The sequence below is a fragment of the Hyperolius riggenbachi genome, chromosome 11 (assembly GCF_040937935.1).
Source record: "Hyperolius riggenbachi isolate aHypRig1 chromosome 11, aHypRig1.pri, whole genome shotgun sequence".
Taxonomy (NCBI): domain Eukaryota; kingdom Metazoa; phylum Chordata; class Amphibia; order Anura; family Hyperoliidae; genus Hyperolius; species Hyperolius riggenbachi.
The window spans coordinates 124,485,380-124,509,507 of NC_090656.1; the positions used below are offsets into that span (position 1 = coordinate 124,485,380).

Below are 24,128 nucleotides of genomic sequence, written 5' to 3' on the forward strand. Positions count from 1 at the left end.
AGAGACACTGAAGCGAAAAAAATATATGATATAATTAATTCGTTGTGTAGTACGGATAATTACTAGAACACTAGTAGCAAAGAAAAGATTCTCATAGTTTTATTTTCAGTTATATTGTGTTTTTTTATAACACTGCATCATCCTCTAATATTTGCAGTTTACACACTACTCAGCATTGTAAATAATTTTATAAAGCAGGCTAGTGAACATCAGCATGTAAATAATTTTATAGAGCAGGCTAGTGAACATTTGAACCCTTCTCTGCAGAGAAAAAAAATACTATGACTGACACTTGAGATAGTAAGCTTCAGAAGACAGAGCCCTCTGCTACTTTGAAAGTCGTGGAGCTCAATAGCTCTTTTGCACAGATAACAACTGGAGTTTCTTAACTCTTCCTGAACTCTAAAAAATATTAGACTTATGTCTCTGCTCCTAATGTTTTATTTCTTAGCTGTACTACACATACAAATCATTATATCTGGGGTTTTTTTCCGCTTCAATAGCTTGCAAAGACAGAAAGAATACTTACAGCAGAAATGATCTGTTCTCCAGTCTCCTGGGAGGCCTCCAGCATGGGAACATTGCCTGGAAAACTCAGTTATAGTACTGCACAAGCAGAAGGAATCTTGGGATTGGTCACATGAACACATGTCTAACATACAGGCATTAATATAAGCTTCCACATTGAGGAGATCACGGCAGTCAGAAAATGCAGCATGTGCCAGGTGTCCTTCACACACAGACCGCTGAGAAAGAAATCAACATGGTCAGTGTCACTATGACATTTTATTCTCTTAGAGACGTCTTTCACTGCAAATTACGATCATAGATGAGCTGCAATTCTGATTGCGACTTGTAGCTTTCTATAAAGCGATTTCCCAAGTGTTGCGCTGCAACTTCATTATGTATGGCCCAATTTTCAGGAGATGAGGAGGCGGGGCTTCACGCTACAGAGGGAAATCGTTTGTGGGCTCCAGCAGACTACTGCCTAAATCTGCAACAGACAGTAAGAATCACAGCAGATTGTTATGGTGGAAAAGGGGCACCACGGCTACAGTGATAATGTCAGTGCTTCAGCAATTTTTGGGACACCGCTTAAACATGTGTAATCTGGTTTTGGATCACAACACTGCCAGTGGATAAGGATTCTTAATAATAACCTCCAGAAATAACGTTTTCAAAGTAAAACCAATAATGCTACATAATTATATTACTGATGAAGTGGGAATTTTGAACACATTTGGCAAAAGTATTTTATCACAGTAACTACAATTTAATTTCTCCTTCGTTAAAAAAAAACCCTGCTGTAGCAGAGCAGAATCATGCACCAGGCAACGTAGGCAGGTGCCTGGAGTCTAGTGTGTGTCAAGGGGCCCACCTGCCACCCACTCTGACCTCTCCACTTCAGCTTTTCAAAAGGACCACAAGAGGGCCCCAAATCTACTACCTTGCCTAGGGCCTCATTACATCTTAATCCATCTCTGGTAAGTAGGGCCCCTACATGAACCTATCCTTTCTGTCTGCAGGCTCCCTCTTGCTAATATTCAAAAATAAAAATATGGCTAATGACAATTTCGGTAGTAAGACTAATAATGCATACTGCAGTCTATAAAATAACTTCTTTTTTCAGTTGTTTAACTCCCTTACTACCACATCACGCCGATGGATGTGAGCGCGGCGGCAGCCCCAGGACCATCTAACGGCAATTGGCGTCAAGTCCTGGGGCGGGGTTTTGCAGGAGATGGCGCGTGCCGATGCGCGCTCATCTTTACATGAATGAAGGAGCTCCGCTCTGTCATCAGTCTCCTAGCGCCGATCGCCGCTAGGAGACTGTTCGACAGCTATTTACGTTGTACAGCACTGCGGTGTACGGCAGCGCTGTACTGGGGACAGCCGTGTGACACGGCTGTCCCCTCCGGAGGTAGGGAAGCGATCTACTGACAGTCGATCGCTCTAATTGGCTGGCGGCGGTAGGGAGGGTTAGTAAAATAATAGAAAAAACATGTTTATTTATTTTAAAAAAATACAATTAATATTTATTTTTTTTAAAAATGAACATCCTGGAAGCGATCATAGCCCACCAACAGAAAGATCTGTTGGTGGGCAGGAAAGGGGGGGATCGCCCCCTGCAGCGAGGCCTTGAAGCTGCAGTGGCCTATTTACTGAAAAATAGCCTGGTCACTAGGGGGGGTTGTAAGTCCGCGGCCCTCAAGTGGTTAAGAACTATTTATGAAATACAGATACAAGTTTATGAATCTCAAATCGTTATCAGAAATGGATGAAACCAACACTCACATATTGGGAACAGCTGCCTGGATCTGCTTCCTGGGTCTCGTCTACATCTGTACACTGCTCATCACTTGGGTCATGAATATTTTGCAGATTTCCAAACTGAACAGGACTGAGAATGTATTCTGAAGAACAAAATATAAATACTTAATACAAACACGAGCTACTACATCCTAATGAAATATAAAATTACACAGAGTGAAATGAACAGGCTTGTCTAATTATTTTTTAAATGAGTTTGTATAACAAATATTTGAAAAAGAAACATATGCCAGTTTATGGAGCTTTAGCATACACCCCCCTTCAGAAAAGAGGATTTAAAAAAAAATGAAGCAGACTGAATACACAGAAGTCCAGATTAACATTCATGAATATTAAGTGCAGAACTGTTTCACTAATTATGTTTTACACCTACTTCTTAATCAAACTAAAGCCATCCATGACAGATTGTGGCCATTACCAGTTTCAAAAACTGTGGTAATAGCAGTTTCAGACAAAGCAAGTTATTTGGGCACACATCCTGATTGGTATATTGAACACCGCCATAGACCACAGTGTAATTAGCGGCTATGGTGGCACCAACTTAGTAATTTGGGAGCTGGGATTTAGCTATAAAGCTTACACAGCCTACCAGGAAGGGGGTAGGGGGGATGTAAGCGGCATCCAGTTTGGCTTTCATGTAGCTCAGCTCTGGATAACGGTGGCAAGAGTGAAGAAGTGGCGGCAAGGGTATTCTGGACACCAGAGTTTGGTTGTCATGTAGTCAAACTCTGGATGCCAGTGGAGTCAGCGATGAGGGGCCGGGCCTGTGGCATGGCACTTGCTTTCATTTGGTTTATTTCTTTATTGTATTTATAAAGCACCAACATATTACGTAGCGCTGATTGGTTAGTGTTAGGCATATGTAGTATGGTTAGCGTTGGGCGTAGGTAGAGGAAGGTTAGTGTTTGGCATAGATAGGGAAGAGTTACTGGGAGGTATAGGTTAGGGAAGCTGATAGTAGAATATCGCGAACATTACCAATATTCTCACGATCAGCAATAGGTTACAGCATGATCCGGGATCCAAATCAATCTTATCCATATATTTAGATATGTAGGCATCTATGTATGTAACAATTACAATTGATGTAAAAGATTCCAGGTTATGTTTATAATGGTAACATCGCCAACAAGATAACCCAAATTAAGGAGTACATTTTGCCAACAAAGATCATTGAAAAAAATAACAATAAAAAGCATAGGGACTGATTTACAAAATATTTAGGCACACTTATGCTACATACACACTTGCGATAACGATCGTTTACAAGGAACGATAGTTACCAAACGAACAAAATTGGAACTATTGGAATGCAACGATGGGATGCAGCGATAATCATACACATTTTAACGATCGTTCTCGCAGAAAAGAAAAATCAGAGGGAAATGTTGCGTACATATTTATATAAAATTAAAAAAAAAACACTAACATCGAGTTACAATAGAGACAAATATATGATAGTTAACTTGAAAACAAAGTTTATTTGAAATTTGTAATGTAACAATCTTTACAGGTGACGCTACACAGGAAGTACGGAAGCTGGGCAGAATCCAACGCAGGCGCATTGGCCCTTGTAAGAATCGTTCTCAGCAGATAACTGTACACACTATAGTTTTGTAACGATTGTTGCACGATATGATCCGTCCTGTTGGATTTTCTCATCGTGCTGATATCGTTCGTTCATCGTCGTACTTAATGATCGTTTGGTAAAGTTCTTAACCCGATTGTCGGCAGACCGATCGTTAAGCTCCGGTTTCAAACGACCATAGTCGCAAGTGTGTACATACCATTACCTGTTATTTCCCCCCCTAAAGCGTTTTTGGCAGGGAGCATCTTGAGAATACACATTGGCAGAGTGGTTCTGTTACTTATAATATACCACCAAACTTATGGGTGATCATGTGTAGTACAGAAAAGGAAGAGGACTCATTGGATAAGGCAACTTTGCTAATCAGGGTGCCTTCTAATGAACTCTATTCAAGCTAGGAAAGGTGTGTGTACCTGTGGTCACTGTAATACAAACAAAACTAATTTGGACCAGTGTGATGGAGACACATGTAATTTGGATCACTGTAATGAAGGTACATATTTTCCCTTCATGGATCACTGCCTTGTCGTGGTGCAGGGGTTTGTGTAACTATGTGAAGCTATGAGCTATGACGTGCAGGGCCACTTTAGATGGACAGGTCATAGCAGAGAGTTTAGACAAAACATGTATCCCTGGAGGAGGAAATGATAACCCACTCCAGTATCTTTGCCAAGAAAACTTTATGGACAGGATAAAAAGGCTACCCAATATGACACTAGAAGATGAGCCCCCCTGGTCAGAAGGTGAACAAAATGCTACTGGGGAAGAGCGGAGGGCAAATACAGATAGCGCCAGAAAGAATGAAGTTGCTGGGCCAAAGCTGAAAGGATGCTCCGCTGTGGATGTAGCTGGAGGTAAAAGGAAAGAACAATACCGTATAGGAACCTGGAAAGTAAGATTTATGTATCAAGGTAAATTGGAGTCTGTGAAAGATGAGATCGCAAACCTCCACATTGACATTATTGGAGTCAGTGAATAAAAATGAACAGGAATGAGTGAATTTGAATCAGACAACCATTATATTTTGTACTGTAAACAGTAATCCCATAGAAGGAATGGAGTAGCACTCATAGTCAATAAAAGAGTGAAAAAAGGCAGAACTGGGGTACAGTCTGAAAAATGACAGGGCCAGACATTCTAGAGCATGCAGTTCAGACGGCTTTAGAAAGCATTGTTAGCAACAACTAGCAGAGATTATGGGATTCCAGTTAAACTATTTAAAATAGTAAAATATGATAAAGTGCTGCACTAAATTTGCCTGCAAAAAAAAAGCAAAAGGAGTACAACAAGGATGTATATTGTCCACCTATTTAACTTATATGCAGAGTTTATCAAAATGCTGAACTGGATGAAGCAAAAGCTGGATTTAAGATTGCTGGAAGAAATATCAACAACCTCAAATATGCAGATGATACAACTCTCATGGCAGAAAGTGCCCTGAAAGTGCACCCTCGATGAGGGTGAAAGAGGAGAGTGTAAAAGTTGGTCAAAGGCTCAATATTAATAATAAAAATTAAAAAAACTAAGATAACAATAATATTTATATAGCGCTTTTCTCCCTGGGGACTCAAAGCGCTGTGACCTTGCATTATGCAGTCTCAAAGGCTCGGGAGTAGAGGTGAGTTTTTAGCCTTTTTTTAAAGCTGTCCAGAGAAGGAGCCTCTCGTACTGATTGTGGAAATAAGTTCCATAGAGTAGGGGCTGCATAGGAAAAGGCCTGAGCACCAAATGTTAAGTGTATCCTGGGAATAACCAGCTTCATCTTGTTAGCAGAGCGGAAGGTGCCTGGAGGGGTATAAAGTTCCAAAAGATCTGCTATGTATTTGGGTTCCATGTGGTTTAGAGCCTTGAATGTCTGCAGGCAGATGTTAACCATTTCAGCCCGCGGGTATTTTTCACCTTATGGACGAGAGGAATTTTCACCTGTCAGTGCTCCTCCCATTCATTCCCCAATAACGTTATTACTACTTATCACAACAAAATGATCTATACCTTGTTTTTTCCACCACCAATTAGGCTGTCTTTTGGTGGTACATTATGCTAAGAATTATTTTATTCTAAATGCATTATGATGGGAATAATAAGAAAAAAATGTACCATAATTAAAATCCACACATTTTATTTGGCCATTTGTCCCAGTTATTGCAACGTTAAAATTATATCCCTAGTACAATGTATGGTGACAATATTTTATTTGGAAATAAAGGTGCATTTTTTCAGTTTTACATCCATCACTAATTTTTAGCCAATTATTTAATAATTATATGCCCACTTGTCATAGATATAATTTTTCCCCCCTAAAGTCAGTATGTGTATTTTACTATTTTGCCACAAGATGTCCCCACTGAGCAAAAATCCTATTAGCGTACTTTGTACGCTACATAGGATACAATGTGTTGTTACATTGTAACTAAGGAAGTGACGCAGGTTTCCATTGGAAACCTGCAATCACAGTGCCGGCAGGGAGATTATGAATGGGAACATTGTTCCCATTCATAAATTTAATGATTCAGCGTCAGAAACCGGCGGAAATGGCGGCGGGAAATAGCGCGACAGCTCTATGTAAGAATAAACACTGTTTTTTTAACAAAAACAGTGTTTATACTCGGCAGACATGCTCGGATTGGCACAGGGGACTTTTATCCTCTGCAGCCAATCCCCCCTGCTAGCAGCAGCAGCACAATCGTGGGCATCTGCCCGCAATCACCTGAAACCCCCCCCCCCCCCAAACTGCAGGGACGTGGCTAGCATGCGTCCCTGCGGCTCTAGCCGCTGCAGCTGCAGACATGAAGCTCACGTCCACGCGGCATAAATGGTTAAAATGGATTCTCTATTTTACTGGCAACCAGTGGAGAGTTTGCAGTACTGGGGTGATGTGTGAGCTGCGGGGGGCATTGGCTAGGAGTCTGGTTGCAGCATTCTGTACTAGTTGTAAGTGGCGCAGAACCTTATCTGTAGATCCAATGAACAGGGCATTGCATGTCATCAAGACTTTGTACTTGAGCTCAGAGATCACAGCAGACAGAGCATGCAGCCATGAAATTAAAAGACATTTACTCCTTGGAAGGAAAGCAATGACAAACTTGGACAGTGTAATAAAACGTAAAGCTGTTGCCTTGCCAACAAGGGTTCGTATAGTCAAAGCCGTGGTTTTTCATGTAGTAATGTATGGTTGTGAGAGTTGGACCATAAGGAAGGCTGAACACCGAAGAATAGACATCTTTGAATTGTGGTGCTGGAGAAGACTTTTGAGAGTCCCTTGGACTGCAAGAAGATCCAATCAGTTCTGGACTGCAAGAAGATCCAAACCAATTCTTAAAGAAATTAACTCTGACTGTTCATTAGATGGAGCAATGCTGAAGGATGAAGATGAAATACTTTGGACTCACAATGAGAAGGCAGGACTCAATGGAGAAGGCCCTGATGCTGGGAAAGATCAAGGGCAAAAGGAGGAGGGGATAGCAGAGAATGGGATGGCTATATAGTATCATGGAAGCAACAAACATGAGCTTGGACAAGCTTTGAGAAGCAGTAAAGGGTAGAGGGGCTTGGTGTGCTGTGGTCTATGGGGTCACAAAGAGTCAGAATCAACTGAATAGCTACTGAACAACAACAACAAAGGGTGTTGTGTATATATATATATATATATATATATATATATATATATATATATATATACAGTATATAATATACAGTGGTGTGAAAAACTATTTGCCCCCTTCCTGATTTCTTATTCTTTTGCATGTTTGTCGCACTTAAATGTTTCTGCTCATCAAAATCCGTTAACTATTAGTCAAAGATACCATAATTGAACACAAAATGCAGTTTTAAATGATGGTTTTTATTATTTAGTGAGAAAAATAACTCAAAACCTACATGGTCCTGTGTGAAAAAGAAATTGCCCCCTGAACCTAATAACTGGTTGGGCCACCCTTAGCAGCAATAACTGCAATCAAGTGTTTGCGATAACTTGCAACGAGTCTTTTACAGCGCTCTGGAGGAATTTTGGCCCACTCATCTTTGCAGAATTGTTGTAATTCAGCTTTATTTGAGGGTTTTCTAGCATGAACCGCCTTTTTAAGGTCATGCCACAACATCTCAATAGGATTCAGGTCAGGACTTTGACTAGGCCACTCCAAAGTCTTCATTTTGTTTTTCTTCAGCCATTCAGAGGTGGATTTGCTGGTGTGTTTTGGGTCATTGTCCTGCTGCAGCACCCAAGATCGCTTCAGCTTGAGTTGACGAACAGATGGCCGGACAGTCTCCTTCAGGATTTTGTGGTAGACAGTAGAATTCATGGTTCCATCTATCACAGCAAGCCTTCCAGGTCCTGAAGCAGCAAAACAACCCCAGACCATCACACTACCACCACCATGTTTTACTGTTGGTATGATGTTCTTTTGCTGAAATGCTGTGTTACTTCTACACCAGATGTAACGGGACACGCACCTTCCAAAAAGTTAAACTTTTGTCTCGTTGGTCCACAAGGTATTTTCCCAAAAGTCTTGCCAATCATTGAGATGTTTTTTTAGCAAAATTGAGACGAGCCTTAATGTTCTTTTTGCTTAAAAGTGGTTTGCGCCTTGGATATCTGCCATGCAGACGTTTTTGCCCAGTCTCTTTCTTCTGGTGGAGTCGTCAACAATGACCTTAATTGAGGCAAGTGAGGCCTGCAGTTCTTTAGATGTTGTCCTGGGGTCTTTTGTGGCCTCTCGGATGAGTTTTCTCTGCGCTCTTGGGATAATATTGGTCGGCCAGCCACTCCTGGGAAGGTTCATCACTGTTCCATGTTTTTGCCATTTGTAGATAATGGCTCTCACTGTGGTTCGCTGGAGTCCCAAAGCTTTAGAAATGGCTTTATAACCTTTACCAGACTGATAGATCTCAATTACAGTACTTTGTTCTCATTTGTTCCTGAATTTCTTTGGATCTTGGCATGATGTCTAGCTTTTGAGGTGCTTTTGGTCTACTTTTCTGTGTCAGATAGCTCCTATTTAAGTGATTTCTTGATTGAAACAGGTGTGGCAGTAATCAGGCCTGGGGGTGACTACAGAAATTGAACTCAGGTGTGATAAACCACAGTTAAGTTACTTTTTAACAAGGGGGGCAATCACTTTTTCACACAGGGCCATGTAGATTTGGAGTTTTTTTTTCTCACTTAATAATAAAAACCATCATTTAAAACGGCATTTTGTGTTCAATTATGTTATCTTTGACTAATAGTTAACGGTTTTTGATGAGCAGAAACATTTAAGTGTGACAAACATGCAAAAGAATAAGAAATCAGGAAGGGGGTATATATATATATATATATATATATATATATATATATATATATATATATATATATATATATATATATATATAAATATACATATATATATATATATATATATATATATATATATATATATATATATATATATATATATATATATATATACATATATATATATATATATATATATATATATATATATATATATATATATATATATATGTTTATTATTTATTCTTCTCACAGTTTTGCCATACATGCAGTTTTCTATAGCACACAAAGTACACCATGACAACAGAGATGGAGGAGGAGATTAGCCTTTCTGGGGTGTGCCTTGTACCTAGGCTCACCCCAGACACCAACAGCCACACACATTTGATAAAGGCGCCCGTTTAAGAGGATGCATGAATAGCAGTTGTAGAATATTGGTAAATTTAGTGATTTGTGGAAAAAAAAGAATATCGGTCAATATACCAGTATTCTGCTACTTCATTCATATAGTAATATAGTAATATATATATATATATATATATATATATATATATATATATATATATATATATATATATATATATATATATACATACATACATCAGCATTATTACTTACTATACTACCCCTAGAGGTGCCTAACCTTAAACAGCCCAGCCCCCCGCGCCCTACTCCACCCAGGGGACAACTACGCACATTTAAGCTCCCGTGCCTTACTTTAACACACCTCTTCTTGGTAAATCTCTGGATAAAGTAAAGGTTTGGGGATGATTTTTAGTTTTAGGCAGGTACATCAAGCACAAGAGAGATGCCATAGGACAGTATGAGTATTAATAGAAGGTCCGCAACCTGCAGATATATGTAATTAGTATGTTGCTGCTATTCTATGTTATCTCCTTGCTGGACCACAACTAACAAGGTTACATACTCACATTACTGATCAGAGGTTTTTCTGGAGATTATGTACCATTTTGGGATATTGGTTCACTTGTTTTTTAGTTGAAATGTATTTGCTTGCATGGAGAAATAATTTCACATCTTCATAGAATCAACAATGCTTAGTGAAACATCCATTGTTTGAGGCCATCAATAACCCTATTCAACTGTTTGTTTTCCTTGTATATATTAGCAATTGAATGTGTGAGATGTTAAGAAGGTTAGTATTTTACAGACCGCTTACCCTCAGCAAAGAATTCATTATAGACTGGTATACCATTATAATCTCCGCACAGGCCACAGGTCTGGTTGTTATATTTTGGATCCAGCTCCAACTAAGAAAAAAATCACACCAGAATAAGTTAAAAATAAAGCCCTCCCCACCCCACCCCACAAAAAAAAATCAAAGCTGTTGGCCCAGATTGGTGTCAAATCAACTATATAAAGCTCCATTCTATAGGTTGCCTTCTACAAATTACTTAATAAAGGACAACTGTAACGAGAGGGATATGGATGTTGCCATATTTATTTTTTTCTAAACAAAACCAATTTCCAAGCAGACCTACTCATCTATTTGGCTGCAGTAATATCTGAATTGCACCAGAAACACGCTTGCAGCTAATCTTGTCACATCTGACAATAATGTCAGAAACACCTGATCTGCTGCATGCTTGTTCATGGTCTATGGCTAAAAATATTAGAGGCCAGGGATCAGCAGGACTGCCAGGCAAATTGTATTGCTTAAAAGGAAATAAATATGGCATAGGCATATCCCTCTTGTTACAGTTGTCCTTTAAGTACTAAAAAAAGTACATGACTAAAAAGTAAAATGTGTTGGTAAAAAGAAAAATTACATGGGGCCTGATGCACTATACTGCAGTAAACAGTGGCATGGGTAAGGAGCTTTGGGCTCCAGTAAAAGTTGTACATTGGGCCCCCCAACATTCTATGCATAACAATTCATATGGTGCAACAAAACCTGAAAAGGGCTTCCACCGTATAGGAGGTGTAAGCAGAGGAGGGGAACAGTTTGTTAATGATTACCAATATTCAGAGTACATATAAGAGTGATCATTACAAGCATAGAACCATTGAAGAGCTAACTGCGATGGAGAAAGGTCCCCTAGTGGGCCCCTTTGCTCCAAGGCCCTGGTACGGTCGCAACCACTGCATCCCCTATGGCTACCCCACTGATGGTAAAGTTATCAGGCATAGGGAGGACCGCACCTTAAAGTGAACCTCCAGACAAAAAATTTACTCAGCAGCACTGAAAATGCTTTGTGTTTCTTTAACAGTTTTAAAGCATCAGAACATTGCTTTTCTTATAGAAGCCTTATTTTTAGCTTCATCTTTAGCTAAGTTCTGCCCCATCAAAGAAAACTGCCCAGGCTTTTTTTCCCTGATGCTGTGCAAAGCATGATGGGATTTCCTATGTTGTTATTCACATTGCCTAGCAACTGGGAGGGGTGATCAGCACACAGGACAGTTGGAACTGTGTCTCATGCTCCCTGTCACCTCCTTTCAACCAAAAAGATGGCTGCCTTCATGAAATTAAACATTTGCCTGTTCTTTTAAAACAGAGTGGGTAAGAGATTATATTACCTATCTATTTGAATTAACATAACTAATGTAACTTAATGACAGTATGTTTGTTTAGGCTGAAGTTCCTATTTAACCTATTACTACAGCTTAGCAACGCGCACATGAATCCGGTAATGCCCACGGCGGTAAAGGGATAATGTGCGATGCTTCCCCGGTGTTAGTAACAGTAAACTTTCTGTACACTCCCAAGTTCAAAATACCCTACAGATTTCTTTATCACCTTAGTACCGTGTCTGCTGGACATCAAGTCTTCCAACCACAAGGTCTACTATACTAGTGATTAATTTCCAAATATTTGTTCTAGAAAATACAGATATGTAAGCGATAAAGAAGGTTCCTCACCATGATGGCATCTTCTTTATTCCACATCACTGTCAGTCCAATTTTAGTGTACACTTTAATGTAATCATCATATTTTTGAACAAGGATGCCAGATTTGTAGAAAGGTGGATTGGTGCTGCAAAACAATAGTTACTAACTCATTTTCCATGCACTGAAATAGTAGCGCCACAAATACAGAAGGTTACAAATTTAAAATCTGAAATTGATCATTTAGTAGAGGGAAATACAATCTTGGCCAGGTTTTTTGGGTGGTGTTATGGCCTCAAAAGTATCAGCTTGTTCGTAAGTGGGTTAAAGCAGTATAAAATTTAGGGATAATTAATGTTAATGAGAGTTTAACCTCCTGAGCGATAATCCCGAGCTGAGCTCGGGGTACATCGCGCAGGAGGATTTCTCAGGCCCTGGTGGGCCGATTTGCATAATTTTTTTTTTGTTACACGCAGCTAGCACTTTGCTAGCTGCGTGTAACTTCCGATCGCCGCCGCTCGCCGCCGATCCGCCGCCGCTCGCCGTGCCGTGCAGTCCCCCCCCCCTCCCCGATAGTGTTGTCCGGATCATGAACGATTCGGATCTTTGATCCGAATCTATTTTATGAGTCGATCATCCGAATCATCAAAATGAGTGATTTGGATCACAAAAGGGGCGGGGCCAGGAGCGACACGCCCCCTCTCAGCGGGCAGCGGGGTCCTGGAAGCAGAGCAGAGATGGATCGCTCTGTTGGAAGGGAGCCACCCTTGCAGGGAGAGAGGTAGAGGGGAGTCAGGGACATGGGTGCCACTGCCAGATATGTGTAGAGCACACATACTGGCTGCAATGTGCTGCCCATTATAGGCTGGCTGTTCCGTAGTGCTGCACAGTGATCACATTGGAAGCTTTTGGCTCAGCACAGCTCAGTAACTTTGCAGGCACTGTGATTGTTGGGCAATTATATGATCCTCCTGCACTCGGCACTAAACAGCTGCACTTATCTTTGGGGAATGGTTTCTTTCACTGTGCGACCTTTTCTTTCAAAGTGTACAGATGAACATATAGGTGAAATATATGTAAAGCATATGACTTCAGCATGTGGGTATTACGTGCAAACATTTCTGCTCTCTGCTCGTCCCTCCTCCCATCTCTGTCCACTCCCTGCCCTCTGCCCATCTTCTCCCCTTCTCTGTGTGTCCACCCCCTCCCCTTCTCCTGTTCACAGACCTGTCCTGCTGTTCATTTCACCCCCGAATGCTTCTGGTAGTAAAATGATCCGAGATTCGGATCAAAGATCCGGATCTCTTCAATGATCCGATTCGAATCATCCGGATCATTGAAAAGATCCGAACTTCCCATCTCTACTCCCCGACCCCTTGCGCAGCCTGGCCAATCAGTGCCAGGCAGCGCTGAGGAGTGGATCTGGACTCCCTCCGACGTCACGCCGTCCATGACGTCGGTGACGTCATCCGGCCCCATCGCCATGGCGACCGGGGAAGCCCAGCAGGAAATCCCGTTCTGAACGGGATTTCCTGCTTGCTCTGATCGCCGAAGGCGATCGGAGTGGGTGGGGGGATGCCGCTGCGCTGCGGCTATCATGTAGCGAGCCCTGGGCTCGCTACATGATTTAAAAAATAAACAATTTAAAAAAATAGTGCTGCACCACCTCCTGGGCGATATAATTGTATCGCCCAGAGGGTTAAATGCTAGGGTTAGAAATATTGTAGGATATAGTTTAAAGGAGCAGAAAATTTGGGAGCCCACGACCACCTGGAAATTTGGACGCTTTGTGGCACCTAGGCACCGAAGGCTCAAACCCTATATCAAAGGAAACAGCCTTTACCAGTACGCTATCCTTGCGCAGGGAAGAACAATGGAGTCAGGCTGCGTTCAGGCAAGATAATCCGGCATGCTGGCTCTCTCACCAACATATCAGGACTGCCGTACACACACTAGATCCTTGCATGAGGCGGTCTTTAGCGGCCGCTTCTACTGAGTTTAACCTAAGGTTTGTAAGGACCTTTAGGGTATGTACACACATCTAATTTTGATTTGCCAATGATTACCCAAATTTTACCACTTCCATGTGATATGGGGCCTCATCCCCAGTGAAAACATAAACCCTCCAGGGCCAGTCCAGGAGAGTCGCTGACCCCGTCCCCTGCTACCTAGGTAGGCATAGTCCCCTGGCATGGCAAAGTAGCCTATCATCACGATTTCCTCGGGTCAGCCTGGGTACCTCTAACCCCCCATTCCCCCATCTCATCCTGGGCCTCTGGCTCGTGAAAATCCACCTCCACCCTGGAGGGTATGGCCTCGCACAAGTCACCTGCCACATGGAAAATCAAAAAAGGTGAAAAGAAATCAGACTCTTACCGGCGGATCACTCGCCTCATGCATTGATGAAGAATGCAGCTAGCTGTGAAAATTAGTGAGAATTGCAGGACACATTAATTATCAACGCTTCAGACACACCTGACTGAAAGCCGCTCCTCCATCTGTCGTGCCCAAGTGCGCCGCTGAGGAAGTGGCAGGGCCCCGTTCCATTGTCCCCCAAAAGCTCAGACCCGACTGACACCCCACACCGCCTGGCCACCGGCAGATTGTGTAGGTAAGCTCTAGAGATGTCGGCGAACGGTTCCCGAACCGATCGCCGGCGAACCCCTCACCCTTTATTATTTCCAGGTCGCTATGACCCTTAGTAATACGGCTGCGCTGAGCCGGCAGTGCGCGTCCTTGATCGCGCGCCTGTTGCCGGGCACTTTCTGCTCATGTGCGTGACGTCATGAGTGATGTCACGCTCATGCGCAGAGAGTGCCCGGCAACAGGCGCGCGATCAAAGACGAGCACCACTGTCCCAGCGCAGCCATAATACTAAGGGTCATAGCGACCCAGAAGTAGTACGGCTACATAGAGATTCGTGGGCGAACTGTTCGCTCACATCTCTAGTAAGCTCTAATATTACATAAAAGTGGTAAAATTGCCTAAACATTGGCCAATCAAAACTGGGTGTGTGCACGCATCCTTACAATGATGATACTTTGTTTCTCAACGGCTAAAGAATTTTGAGACTCAAAAGTCATCGCTAAAGATCATGGCCATAGTTTTTCAGGATAAGGTATTTTGATGGCCATCTTCACAGTTAATGCAGAAAACCAGTCAAACTCGCTATGCTATATAAACAAGGTGCTGAAAGCTGCTTTCATTTTCACAGTACATTGCATCTGCTAACAAGCATCCCTAGATGTTTGGAAGAATTTGGGGTTTAAATCCACATAACATCCACCCTGCTTACTAGATTTTCCTCCATCTGACCATTTCCTGATTCCACATCTGAAACAGAGTATGAAAGGGTGGAAATTTGCAAACTGTTCTGTGATGACAGCAACGGCAGAGCAGGACACCAGAATTTTTTGGATGGTGTTGCACAAAGTTGAAAAAAAGCTTTCCAGGGCTTACATGCAAAAAGGGCGCCAGGGAAAATTGTGAACCAGAAAAACCTGGTAGTAGAAGATCAGTACATTTACAGATATTCTAGTATTACAGTGGAAATGATGACAGTAAAATATTAGTTATACATACCAATGTTTTATTAAGGCCAAAATTAACCCTATTCTCACATTAAACTCTTCCACTATTGATGCCTAACCTTAACCACTCCCCAATGGCTAACCTTAACCACTCCCAACGGCTAACCTCAACACCCCCCCCCCCCCCCCAGCTGACATTAACCCTTAACATTTCCCAGCTAACCTCTACTGCCTACCCCAAATCTTCACCCAATGCCGTTATTTCAATAGGCGCCTATGACGGCAGCCACTAGCAGGTGCCCAAACTTCCCATTTCCCTGCCTGGCGTGTTGTGTAGTGAATGTTTGCAATAGCATGTACATATCTTGGCTCAGGGTCATTTACTGCTTGGTCGTGCCTAAAAACTGACAGTACCTCCTTGTATTAATTTGTGGCAACTAATTTTGAGTACTCTTTATTTACAATGCTCTGGCCTATGCCCCTTATTCAGTTTATGTTTTCTCATCAGTTTTCTCCCAGGTGATATTTTTACATCATACCAATAAAATGTCCTTGAAAGGGAACCAAAGAGGAACCTTTATTAAAAATACAAAAAGCTTTTATACATACCTGGGGCTTCTTCCAGCCCCATAAGCCTGGATCGCTCCCACGCCGCCATCTTCCGCTTCCTCTATCGCTGGCACCGGGTCCCGTCACTTCCGGCGGACGCGGCCAATTGTCCGCATCACAGGGGGCTCCCTCCTTACCCGTATGCATGAGGCTGCGCAGTAGGCAGCCTCACGCGTACTTATATGGAGGGAGCCCCCTGTGATGCGGACAATTGGCCGCGTCTGCCGGCCGACTGGCGGTAATGACGGGACCCGGTAGCGGCGGATTCAGGCAACGGAGGACGGCGGCGTGGGAGCGATCCGTGCGTATGGGGCTGGAGGAAGCCCCAGGTATGTATAACAGCTTTCCCCCAACGTCTCTGATTCCCTTTAACCCAGTGTTCCCCAACCCTGTCCTCAAGGCCCACGAACAGTGCATGTTTTGTGGAAATCCACAGAGGTAGTTAAGCAGCTCTGCTGAGACACTAATTACCTCACCTGTGAATGTGTGTGGTTTTCTGCAAAACATGTACTGTTGGTGGGCCTTGAGGACAGGGTTGGGGAGCTCTGCTTTAAGCCACCAGCAAGCAAGAAAATGCTCAGAATGATTTTCACAGTACTTTTTTACCTACTTATTAGTACGTTTTCAATTGCAGAGTGCTGAAAACTTATTTTACACCCATATGCCCATATGCAATTAACTTTTTCACCTGAGTTATCTCCTAGGAGATAATTTTCATCTTCTCGTTAAACAAACTTTTCAGCATTTTACAATTGAAAAAGTAGCCAAACATTGTTGAAAAAGTACTATCAATTTGTATTTTGAGTATTTTCTTGCTTGCTGTTTGCTTAAAGAGAACCCGAGGTGGGTTTGAAGAATATTATCTGCATACAGAGGCTGGATCTGCCTATAAAGCCCAGCCTCTCTTGCTATCCCAAACCCCTCTAAGGTCCCCCTGTACTCTGCAATCCCTCATAAATCACAGCCACGCTGCTGACAAACAGCTTGTCAGAGCTGGCTGTGTTTATCTCTATAGTGTCAGTCTGCTGCTCTCCCCGCCTCCTGCAGAACTCCAGTCCCCGCCTGCATCCCTTCCCTCCCTGCTGATTGGAGGGAAGGGACGGGGGCAGGACCGGAGCTATGCAGGAGGCGGGGGAGCAGCTGAGACTAACACTACAGATGTAAACACAGCCTCACAACACGGCTGTGAATTATGAGGGATTGCAGAGTGCAGGGGGACCTTAGTGGGGTTTGGGATAGCAACAGAGGCTGGGCTGTATAGGCAGATCCAGCCTCTGTATGCAGATAACATTCTTTAAACACACCTCGAGGTTCTCTTTAAAAGGCATTGTATGACGAGGTGTGAAAATATCACATGGGAGAAAACTCAGGAGAAAAAGGGAATTGCATATGGGCCAGTATGTGAAAAAATCTCTCTTACTGCTCAGCCACACTATAAGCGCTTTTCTGAGCTCTTGTGATCGATTAGCTCTTTGAAAATTTGCTCCCATTCACTTTCTTTAAAATTGCAGTAACAATCGCTGCAATTTTTCATGTACACGATCGCAGTGATTTTTATGCAATTTTACCACGATTTTAATGAAAGTGAATGGGAGCGATTTTTAAGACGCACTCAGAAAGCGCTAATCAATCACAAAGTGTTCAGAAAAGCACTCATAGTGTGGCTGAGCCCTAAGGAAGAACTTTAGAGGAAATGTGAACTGAATAAGGGGCCTGGCGAGGAAAGGATAGAAGTAATAATTTATGAGGAAAGCTGTGCGCATCACCACCCTAGTCATATTAATTCCTCCAATGGCAAATAATTCTGTAAATAGATATAACGGTTTCTCAGGACGTCATGTAATTTTGTACATAGAAATGCACATCTCTGATATTTGGCTATCTATGTGTCGTATGGCCCCTGCAAAGAGAGTGCTTTGGTTAGACTTTAGTTCTGGTCTGAGCAAGCTAAAATGTATTTGACTAGTCCATCTCCTCATGGGGGTTCTCAGTATTTATTTTATTCTTTTTAAAAGCATTCCCTGAACGGCATTTGCTAAACGAGTAGGGAGGCTTGCTAGTATCTTACTATTTTCACAGTTAGACTTAGCAACTGCCATTGAGGAAAAGAATACCCCATGATGAGATGGACTAGTCCAAAACTTGTCAGATCTCTCAGCTTTGAATTGCTTACGCCGGGCGGATCGCTCAAACTCAGTCTTATCACGCGAACGACAGTCTGTACACACGCCCGATTTAGCGGGCGGACGTCTGAACGACGGGACATTCAAACGACCCGTCATTCCAAAAAATTAGACGTGTGTATGGGCCTTACGTTGCAGTGTTCTTGTTACACTACATATATTTTATTTTTTTCATTCTTTTTTTTTTTTTTTTTTTTTTTTTTTTTTTTTTACTGTTTGTTCCCAGTACCTCCCACCACTGTGTAGAAAGCAGTAAAGCAAATCTGAATAAATTGTATGTGTAGTAGAGATAATCAGTAGAACATTAGTGGCACTAGCAAAGAATAGAATCTCATATTGTTTTCCAATACCCGAAGAGTTAAAAAAACTTGAGTTGTTATCCATGCAAAAGAGCTTCTCTGAGCTAGTAGATCGACTTGGTGGAACTCAGTCCGGTTTTCTGATGAGCTTAAACAGCCAAGAAACAGTGAGAGATAGCTTGAGATAAGGTTTTAATGCAGGAAAACTCAAAGGTCGTTACTTGCCTCGTTTTACAGCCTAAGATACAGAATGTGGATTCTATATTGCAACTTTGACAGTATGATACAATGCTATAAATAAATAAATATATTTACCTAAAAATAAAAATATGAGACACTTTTCTTTGCTACTAATGTTCTATTTATTATCCATACTATACATACAATTCATTATCTCATAAGTTTATTTTTGCTTCAGATTTGCTTTAACCTCCTTAGCCGTAACCCCGGACACGGGGTAAGCCGCTGCAGAGGATTTCTCAGGCCCCACTGGGCCGATTTCAATAATTTTTTTTTCAATACACGCAGCTAGCACTTTGCAAGCTGCGTGTTACCTACGATCACCGCCGCTCTGCGCTGATTAGCAGCTAGCGCCGCGTTAGAGGGTGCCCCCCCCCCGAGACCCCATGTGCTGCCTGGACAATCAGTGCCAGGCAGCGCTGAGGGGTGGAACGGGACTCCCTCAGACGTTATGACGTCATCGCCCCGTCGCCATGGCGACAGGGGAATCCCTAAAGGAAATCCCATTCAGAACGGGATTTCCTGATGGGCCTGATCGCCGGCGATTGGAGGGGGTGGGGGGATGCCGCTGCTCAGCGGCTATCATGTAGCTAGCGCTAGGCTAGCTACATGATTTAAAAAAGAAAAAAAAATTAAAATAGGGCTGCGCTGCCTCTGACGGATTTAATTGATTGCCAGGGAGGTTAAAGAGCTGCCATATAGCTATCTCAATTCATATTTTCCATGTGTATCTTAAAGCGGACCTGAAGTACCATAAAAAAAAGTTTCACTTACCTGGGGCTTCTGCCAGCCCCCTGCAGCCGTCCTGTGCCATCCTGCAACAATCCTCCAATCCCCCACTTGGCTCACGTTCTCTTTTGCTGACACGGCCCTGGCCGTGCACGTCCTCGTTCCTGTCACTGGAAGTGTTCTGCGCAGGCGCAGAAAATCTCTACTGCACCTGTGCAGGACGCTCCCGGCAAAGGAAGCACGAACGAGGACGCGTGCAGCAAGGGCCACGCATGCGCAGTGGATGGGGACCGGCGAAAGAGAAAGTGAGCCACAACGGGGGATCGGAGGATCGTTCCAGGTATGCCTGGGTACAGGTAAGTGAAACTCTTTTTTTAGGTATCTTCATGTCTGCTTTAATACACTATGTCATAGTAGAAATGTGTACATGAATGCTGCAGAGAGCTCTTTTATCTTATTTTCTTTGTTTTTATCACTTAACACTATCTACCTTTTAATAGCAGGGAATAATAAAGAAGATTTTGAATAGCCCTGGGAAAACATAAAACAGAGGATCAAGGGAAAAAGTCAGTCAGTTCCTGCAACATCTCAGGTTGCTCAGAATAACAATAAGGCTAAAAAGCGATTTAACAGCTGTGCCAAAATAAACACATAATATGCTTTCATTTAAAGTACCTCTTGGATAAACTTCAAATCATGAAATCTAATCAGTCTAAACTTTTAGGAATGTAGATCACGGTTTCTTATGCTTAAAGGGATACTGAAGCAAGAGGGGTATGGCGGTTGCCTTATTTATTTACATTTAAGCAATACTAGTTGTCTGGCAGACCTGCTGATCCTCTACCTCTAGCCCTGAGCCCACTAACGCAGTTGTGTCCGCTTTTCAGCATCTGTAACATTGATGTGTAACTGAAAAGCGGACACAACTGCGACAGTGGGCTCAAGCCCTTAGGGTTTTAGCTATAAACCCTGAACAAGCATGCAGCAGATCAGGTGTTTCTGACATTGGGTCTGATGCGATTATCAGACTCGCCAGCGTTAAACGCTGGTGAGTCCGATAATCAGGTGACAATAAAGTCGCGTGATCCAATTACATTTAGCCCTAGACAGGGTGTTAAAAATAACTCGCTTGGACGATAATATCGCCCAGCAAGTTCCTTACACCCTATCCTATTGCATTTTGCAAGCCTCCTGGAAGCGATGCTTCATGGCAGACATGAGCGTTCGCTTAGACCTGCAAAAAGCAGGTCTAAACAAGCTAAAGAACGTCATTGCCGCCGCATCTGGGGGTCTCCTTTAATAAGGAGATCCCCAGAGCTCCCTGCCGGCCACCGCTGGTCTCTGCAACCCCCCACGTTTCTGCAAGCCCCCACCTGCCGCAATTTCCACCATGTATTAAAGTGAATGAGTCACTGTAATAACTCTCGCTATAGCAGAGTCCCAGCAAAGCATCTTTGAATCAGCCGCCTGGGCTTGGTTCACAGTCTGGACCAATGAAAATGGCTCAGACTGTGAACCAATGGGGAGCCTCGGCAGCAGATTCAAAGATGCTTTGCCGGGACTCTGCTCTAGTGAGAGTAATTACAGTGACTCATACATTAATACACAGCGGAACTTGCGGAGGGTGTTCAGGGGCGGGAGGGAAATTGCTTCACAGTATCTGTGCAGCTACGTGGGGGGTTGCAAAGACCAGCGGCAGCCGGCGGGGAGCTCTGGGGGTCTCCTTATTAAAGGATACCCCCAGGTGCAGCGGTGGAAGATGGTGGCGGATGTTTGGCGGGTTGCGCGCATGTGTGGGGAGCGAGGCCGTGGTGCTGATGGACAGCACCACATGGTAAACCTCGCTCCCCATCGCCGGTAACAAGAGAGCATCACTCAGGCTTTCGCCTGAGTAATGTTCCCTAACGATCGACCATCGCACAAGTGAAACTGGCAATAGGATTTGCTGTGAATCCTTGTGCGATGGCAAGGTGATAAGTAGCTCGCATCTTACAAGCTACTTATCACCTTAAATAGCATCAGGCCCATTATTGTCAAATTTGACAAGATTAGCTGCAAGCTTGTTTCTGGTGTGATTCAGACATTACTGCAGCCAAACAGACCAGCAGGCATGCCAGACAACTGGTTTTGTTTAAAAGGAAATAAATATAGCAGCATCCATATACTTCTTGCTCAGGTTCCCTTTAAACATAAAACCCTTGTTGTCTGTCATTTCTTATTGCATATGATAGTAAATTTGCATTAATCTGCAGCGCACAATGTTTTGGAGCTTGTTGCTCCTGGTAACTGTCTCAGTCACGTCAGTCCGGGTCTACTGCACATGCATAAGAGGTCCACACATCCGCAGAAGACCCAGACCGGACCTGACTGAGCCTGTTACCAGGGCTGATTGCGGCTGAATGGCAGACTGCAGGAGGACAGCGAGGGACTCACACATGCTTATGGGGCTGGAGGAAGCCCCGGGTAAGTATGGATTCATTCTATTTATTAGTCTCTGGCACACTTTAAGGGCTCTGCCTCTGACACAGGAGACCTTGGTTCAAATTTCGGCCCTTCCTGTTCAGTAAGCCAGCAGCTATTCAGTAGGAGACCTTGGGCAAGCCTCCCTAATACTGCTACTGCCTATAGAACACATCCTAGTGGCAGCAGCTCTGGCGCTTTGAGCCCACCAGGAGAAAAGTGCAATATAAATGTTATTTGTCTTGTCGAGTCAAGGACCACATTGTCATCCAGAATTTAGCATAAAACATGTGCATGCTCACTTGTGCCTAAGCAGTTTAGTGCATCCACAAACAGCTTTTTAGCTCAATCGTGGATCTCCCCAGATTAATGCCATCCAGCATTCATAAGTCAGTAACTTAGTCTTGGCAACCAGTTCCAATGAGTTGTTGCTAGTAGCTGCAACAGAAGTTACCTGTATACCACCAGCATTACAGCTAGAGTACAGCTATTTAAACCTAAATGGGTCAAGTTCTTTACACTATATACACACAGTAGCACAATTTATCACTGTAACACTCATATTTCTAGGATAAACTGAAACTTGCCTGCTGTAACTGTGTAAACTGAGTGAAATTAGAATCTGTTGTGAATGTAAAATTATACAAAACAGTTACTGGAAGTGAGCACTGTGGATCTCCAGCACGGCAATGATACACATACTGTTCATTCATGAGAATAATGATCATCTTAGTTTCAAAAGCAATCAAATGCAATAGTGGAAATATACATAAAAGCAGAAGAGGAACCTACTAAAAATAAAACCGTAATGTTTTAGTGACTTACATTTCTCCATCTACTGTAACTTGGTCTACTTTCAGATCAATGATGACACCTTTAATACCAATGGTGATCTTGTCCATAAGAGGGTGACCTCTGTCCATTGACCGATGAACATGGACCAAAAATTCCTGGTAAGAGTCACTACAATGGGAAGCCAAGTTGTAGCTGCAGCGGCCGGGAAACCGGTAAAAGTCTCCATCAAAGGTCTTGAAGTGATGGTTACCCCATGAGCTGCACACATTGTGACCATGATTACGGTTTCGACCTGAGAAGAAATAAAGTAGTTGGATCGTTCCATTGTCATGAGGTCTCATTAATTACCAGTAACTTTAACCCTAGTCTTTCCAAACCCCTTCTTCCACCCATTTACTTTCAACTATAACCTCTTAACTGCTACATATCTGGCACTATCCCTGACCTTTTACCTAACCTTAAATTTTGAAATAATACAATAATACATACCATTTACCAATCTATTGCTAACCCTGAGTTACCTCAACACTGACTGAAAGCCTAACAATAAGCTCCTAACTTTGATTTTTATAAACCCCATTACCTAATATTTGCCTATCTGGAGACAGAATGCCAATAATTACAATAATGTATGAACACTAGTGAAAACTGCATCATTAAAGTTATCATGCCCTAGGGTTGGATTAGAAAGAAGAGAGAAAGCATTGCGCCTGTGTCAAAACATGTCCTGTTACCTTGCCCAAAGAAGAATGGTGAGCGGGGCAAACCCTTGACCAATTAATCGAAAAATGCCTGAATTTATGGGTCACAAGCCACCTCGGTATACAAAAGACTTTATAAATAGAAAAGCTTTACACTATTATCCTAAAATGCAATCACAAAAGGAATCAGCAATAACTTTTATATTAAAAACACATGAAAAGGCATAATATGTTGCATTATAGACTGCCTAGGGTTCGATTACACTTATGAATAATAGGACACTTAGACTGGACAATCAAGTGCAGCATATATCCCAAGACACAAATGCATCCACCATATGTGTCAGATCAGTTGGAAAATGTCTATTCTAGTCAACTCCCCATTCCCAGTTTAACATCCTTTAGAAGTCTGCTCCATAGATCATAACTTGTTCATCAGGCAATGATCAATGTCTGCCATCCAAAAAAAACCTATTTTAAGGCTTCTCGGCTTAATGAGCAAACTGGAGACACTGGTAAAAAAGGACAGAAATGAAAAGGTAAGGCT

The 24,128-nt window shown here is 42.7% G+C and overlaps 1 protein-coding gene across 1 annotated transcript in view; it reads right to left on the minus strand.

Moving 5' to 3' along the window:
- The window catches only part of LOC137537875 (mucin-2-like), a 213,930-nt gene extending 190,709 nt beyond the window's left edge, over window positions 1-23,221 (minus strand). The window contains exons 1-5 of the mRNA XM_068259821.1: window positions 22,911-23,221; window positions 12,069-12,183; window positions 10,369-10,459; window positions 2,296-2,414; window positions 530-746 (exon numbers count right to left, since the gene is read on the minus strand). Of these exons, the coding sequence (XP_068115922.1) occupies window positions 530-746; window positions 2,296-2,414; window positions 10,369-10,459; window positions 12,069-12,183; window positions 22,911-23,221 (853 nt within the window). The remainder of the gene's footprint in view (window positions 1-529; window positions 747-2,295; window positions 2,415-10,368; window positions 10,460-12,068; window positions 12,184-22,910) is intronic.
- Between the last annotated feature and the right edge of the window lie 907 nt (window positions 23,222-24,128).